General features: G+C 49.0%; 1 protein-coding gene across 1 annotated transcript in view; it reads right to left on the bottom strand.

Annotated features, from left to right (window-relative positions):
* tcf7l2 (transcription factor 7 like 2) overlaps positions 1–5,912 on the bottom strand; it is an 85,711-nt gene that overhangs the window by 9,490 nt on the left and 70,309 nt on the right. The window contains 2 exon segments of the mRNA XM_042077877.1: positions 2,025–2,174; positions 2,176–2,226. Of these exon segments, the coding sequence (XP_041933811.1) occupies positions 2,025–2,174; positions 2,176–2,226 (201 nt within the window).

Below are 5,912 nucleotides of genomic sequence, written 5' to 3'. Positions count from 1 at the left end.
ACGCTGAAATGCAAAACAAATCTTCGGGGGTATCCCCCCCCCGGAACGCCCCCGTTATTATTTTTTGGCAAAACATCGTCCTCATTGAGCCTAAGCACTGAACGCACGGTCCGCCACTGATGTATGTACATGTATATGTATGTATGCATGTACGTCTGTCTGTATGTATGTATGCATGCATGCATGCATGTATGTATTTAAACTATGTATGTCCATTTGTATTTATGTATGTGTGCATGTATGTTTACACACATTGAATGACCTCTGTGTATGAAATGCGCTATATAAATTGAACTTGACTTGACACACACACACACACACACAGGACTGAGCTGGAGAGCATTACTGTAACTCCATACACACCCCTCTCCCTCTGTGCCTGTAATTCATGTATGTGTGTGTGTAGGCATGTATGTATGTGTGTGTGTGTATATATGTATGTATGTATGTATGTATGTATGTATGTATGTGTGTGTGTATGTATGTATGTATGTATGTATGTGTGTGTGTAAGTATGTATGTGTGTGTGTGTGTGTGTGTGTGTGTGTGTATATGTATGTATGTATGTATGTATGTATGTATGTGTCTTTGTATGTATGTATGTATGTATGTATTGTATGTGTGTGTGTATGTATGTATGTATGTATGTATGTATGTATGTATGTATGTATGTGTGTGTGTATGTATGTGTGTGTGTATGTATGTGTGTTTGTGTGTATGTACAGTATGTATGTGTGTGTATGTATGTATGTATGTATGTGTCTTTGTATGTATGTGTGTTTTGTGTGTATGTATGTATGTATGTATGTGTGTGTGTGTATGTATGTATGTATGTATGTATGTGTCTGTGTATGTATGTTGTTGTATGTATGTATGTATGTATGTATGTATGTATGTATGTATGTATGTATGTGTCTGTGTATGTATGTGTGTATGTATGTATGTATGAATTCATTAATTAATGTATGTATGTATGTATATATGTATGTATGTAAACTGTTTATGTATGTAAACTGTGCTTGTATGCATGTATGTATGTTTGTATGTATGTAAACTGTGTTTGTATGTATGTATTGTGTGCATGTAAGTTTACTGTAGGTGTTTTTTGCAGGGACTTTTTGCATGGAACTGGGAGGCAATTGTAGTATAGGTGTGTGTGTGTGTGCGCGTGTGTGTGTGTGCGTGGTTAAACACACATACCTGTACAGTGGAGAGAGAGTGTGTTTGGTTGAGCTCTGCCATCAGGGCACAGCGCTCTAATCAGGCTGCTTAATTAATTAGCCTGGAGGGAGCCATTAAGCAGCAGCATTAAGTGCCACATTAAACGGCACACACACACACACACACACAGACTAAATGCCATGTGAGCAGAGTGGGTAGCTGCAGGGCATGTTGAGAAACAGCCCATAATAACAGCACATTATCACTGCTCTAAATGGACAGAGCTACAGGACGCAGGCACATGCTCAACGCTGGCCACACACAACTGTGTGTGTGTGTGTGTGTGTGTGTGTGCGTGCGTGCGTGTGTGCTTTAAACTATTTTTACAAGGGGCCATAAGTTTGCAGCAGACATACTCCTGTCCTATCTTTCTACAAATCATATACTTCTGTAACACACACACACAGACACATACACAATCCTCTCTCCATTCACCCCCCCCCCCCCCCCTCTCTGTGCTGCTGGGTGCGTGGTGTCCCTGTTGGTGTGTGTTGTTGGTGCGTGGTGTGTGTTGCAGGTGCGTGGTGTGGTGTGTTGGTGGTGTGTTGGTGGTGTGTGGGTGGTGTGTGTTGGTGTTGTGTGTTGGTGGTGTGTGTGTGTGGTGTGTGGGTGGTGTGTGGGGGTGTGTTGTGTGTTGTTGGTGGGGTGTTGTGTTGCGTGTTGGTGGTGTGTGGGTGGTGTGTTGTGTGTTGGTGGTGTGTGGGTGGTGTGTTGGTGGTGTGTTGTGTGTTGGTGGTGTGTTGTGTGTTGGTGGTGTGTGGGTGGTGTGTTGGTGGTGTGTTGTGTGTTGGTGGTGGTGTGTTGGTGGTGTGTGTTGTGTGTTGGTGGTGTGTTGGTGGTGTGTTGGTGGTGTCCCTGCCGTGGTTCTCACCTGTTTTGGGGTCCACGTCTGTCTGTAAGTGGGGGGGTGGGTTGCCGGGGGTGAAATGCTCATTGCTGTACGTGATCAGTGGCGGTGAGAGGGTGCACATGGTGAGGGTGCTGGACCACTGGGACCTTATTAGACTGGGAGGAGAGAGGGAGAGAGAGAGAGAGGGAGAGGAAGGGAGAGAGGAAGGGAGAGAGAGAGAGAGGGAGAGAGAGAGAGGAAGGGAGAGAGGGAGAGAGAGGGAGAGAGAGAGGAAGGGAGAGAGGGAGAGAAAGAGGGAGAGAGAGAGAGGAAGGTAGAGAGAGGGAGAGGGAGAGAGAGAGGGAGAGAGGGAGGAAGGGAGAGAGAGAGGGAGAGAGGAAGGGAGAGAAACAGTTTTAATTGCCAATACATTATGAGTTCATCACGTAATAAGGCATCAGAATGTTGGTTAGCTCATCAGACATCAGAATGTTGAGTTTTCAAGTTCTATTCCAGAATGATCTTTTTGCCGACTATAACCGGAAGAGGGGAAAGAGAGAGGAATTGAAGAAGAGAGAGAGAGAAAGAGAAAGAAAGAGAGGATAGAGAGAGAGACAGAGATAGAGAGAAAGACAGAGAGAGAGGGAGAGAGAGAGAAAACATGAGGTTACGATATTAAGAGATGTGGCTGAGCCTCAGAGAAAACTGCATGAAGTCACACCATCATCTACAGGCAGTGTGTGTGTGTGTGTGTGTGTGTGTGTGTGTGTGTGTGTGTGTGTGTGTGTGTGTGCATGTGTGTATGTCATAGATGGGTCATTCAACAGGACCCGTTCACTAGAATCAGAGAAATGAATCCTGGGGCAGAAAGAATTAGCTGAACATGCACAAACGCTGTCAGCTCTGAGTACTATCCTCCACACACACACACATGTGCACGCACACACACACACACACACACACGTTCCTTATCTTTAGCACCCTTCCCCCTTCGGGCTCTGTTTTGTTTGGGGGGGGGGGGGGGGGGGGGGTATTAGAAAGAGCTGTGGGGGGGGGGGAGGGTGTGTGTGTGTGTGTGTGTGTGTGTGTGCGTCTTTGCCAAATTGGTTTTAGCTGTGTAATCTGCTCTTTGTTGCAGCTAAGTGGTGCAGGCCTCCATTTTCAATTACTGAGATTAAGGCAGAAGGCCTTCAGCCCACAGCCTATTCCCCACACACACACACACCGTGCGGCACAGCCACTATTCCCAGCACACACACACACACACAGGGCAGGGAACAGCAGCTATTCCCAACACACTCCTGGCACACTAGAATTTGTTGCCTGGTGAAGATTAAACCTGCCAACACACACCCAGATTACAGACTGATCTCATTTTACACAAACACACACAGTGACACATCTGATCACGGACCCCTTCTATTCACAGAACCTTATTATTTAAACAACTTCAATGTGCAGTGACCCCCCCCCCCCCACACACACACACACACACACAACACACACACACACACACAGGGGGCACACTGAGAGAGTAAAAGCCTGTTGTCCCTGACTGATCACCTCAGAATGCCATAAACTGAGGAGTTCATCAGGGCATCAGGGCCTGGAAGAGGAGACAGGGAGAGAGAGAGAGAGAGAGAGGGAGAGAGAGAGAGGGGGAGAGAGGGAGGGGTAGAGAGAGAGGGGGAGAGAGAGAGGGGGAGAGAGAGGAGGGGGAGAGAGAGAGGAGAGGGAGAGAGAGAGAGGGGAGGAGAGAGGGAGAGGGGTAGAGAGAGAGGGGGAGAGAGGGAGAGAGAGAGGGGGAGAGAGAGAGAGGAGAGAGAGAGAGGAGAGGGAGAGAGAGAGAGGGGGAGAGAGGGGTGGGGTAGAGAGAGGGAGAGAGAGAGAGAGGGGGGAGAGAGAGAGAGAGAGGGGGGGGAGAGAGGGGGAGAGAGAGAGAGGGGTAGAGAGAGAGAGGGGAGAGAGAGAGAGAGAGAGAGAGAGAGGGGGAGAGAGGGGGAGAGAGAGGGAGAGAGAGAGAGAGGAGAGGGGGTAGAGAGAGGGAGGGAGAGAGAGAGGGAGAGAGGGGTGGGGTAGAGAGAGGGAGGGAGAGAGAGAGGGAGAGAGAGAGAAAGGGGTAGAGAGAGGGAGAGAGAGAGAAAGGGGTAGAGAGGGGGTAGAGAGAGGGAGGGAGAGAGAAAGGGGTAGAGAGAGAGGGGAAGAGGGAGAGGAGAGAGAGGGAGAAGGAAAGGAGATGAGGGGGGGGGGGTGAGAGGGGGCATTCCTCTTCAGCACATTCCCAATGAAAGATTAATGAACTCAGCAGAGTCGCTGTGAGAGAGACACACTGGGGACTCATTCAGTAGGACCCGCAGAGAGAGAGAGAGAGAGGGAGAGGGGGAGAGAGGGGGAGAGAGAGAGAGAGGGAGGGAGAGAGAGAGAGAGAGAGAGAGAGAGAGGGAGAGAGAGGGGGGGGCGGGAGAGAGAGGGAGGAGAGGGGGGGGCGGGAGAGTGGGGGGGGTATGTAGTTTGTGGGGAGGTGCTCGTTAAAATAACAATATGGAAAAAAACATCATACAAGAAAAAAGAAAAAAACAGCAAAAGGGGTGATGACAGCCCTACCCCCTTTCCAACACACACACACACACACACACACACACACACACGGCCGAGTAATGATGCAAAAGAATGTTGTCAATTCTCCCCATGCTGAAAGGCTTTAGTTGCCATTTAAATGAGTTCTTTTGTCCAGTCGCTCGACACCAACGCCCCCCCCGACTCTTTTCCTCACACACTCTCCTTCTCCCTCCACCCCTCTCTCCTGAACACACACACACACACACACACATGCACACACACACACACACACACAAAATTCTCTCTGCATGTCCACAGAGGGATGATATTATCCACCAATCCGCTTCCTCACATCAGACATCAGGAGATCAGGAGTAGAACCTCAAACCGGAGAACTCAACTGGAACGTACCAGGAGTAGAACCTCAAACCGGAGGAACTCAACTGGAATGTACCTGCTAGCTGACCTGGACCACCGGGGCTAACAGACAGAACCATCAGAACAAATAGAACCATCAGAACCGGTCACTGACCCGGGTCACCAGGAGATCTGAGCTAACAGCTACAGCTAGTGCACTGGCTAGCAGATCCACACCTGTGTCCTGCAGCAGGAGATCCAAACCCACAGGCCCGACAGGACCAGGGCAACTGGCACGAGGAACCAGCAATGCACGGCACCAGTGCCGGGTTCCAGTTTAGGAACACGGGAATGCAACCAGAACAGGCCAGAGCTACAGAACCAGTTCAGGAACCCACACAGAACTAGAACAGGCCAGAACTAAAGGTGAAGAACACACACACACATACAAATTCTCATATACACACTCACTATCTCGCTCACTCAGACGCATGCTAGAAAGACTAGGCCCTCCAATCCACTGTCTCCTCAGTCTTGGACCATTACCACTAATATCACACACACACACACACACACACACACACACACACACACACACACACGCAGAGGTTAAATGCACACACATGGCAACAAGCTACACTACTTATCCTCTCATACACACAGACACAGACATCCTAAGCACAGACCTGTGAATGTGACACAGCTGTGTGTGTGTGTGTGTGTGTGTGTGTGTGTGTAAGGGATTGTTCATCCTCAGTGCCACTGGATTGACAGATTGCTCTTGGGGTCGTGACCTTCCAGGGAAGGCCCCACAAAGGCTTCAGTCTCTTAATGTAGTGTGTGTGTGTGTGTGTGGTGTCATTCTCACTCTCATCTCATGTCCATCACACCCACACACATACACACACACACGAGTGGGACCTGTCACTCACACACTCACACACAC

The sequence above is a fragment of the Alosa sapidissima genome, chromosome 22, assembly GCF_018492685.1.
Source record: "Alosa sapidissima isolate fAloSap1 chromosome 22, fAloSap1.pri, whole genome shotgun sequence".
In the NCBI taxonomy this organism is placed as follows: Eukaryota; Metazoa; Chordata; class Actinopteri; order Clupeiformes; family Clupeidae; genus Alosa; species Alosa sapidissima.
The sequence above is the reverse complement of the archived record's forward strand: the minus strand, read 5'-3'. Positions and strand labels throughout refer to the sequence as shown.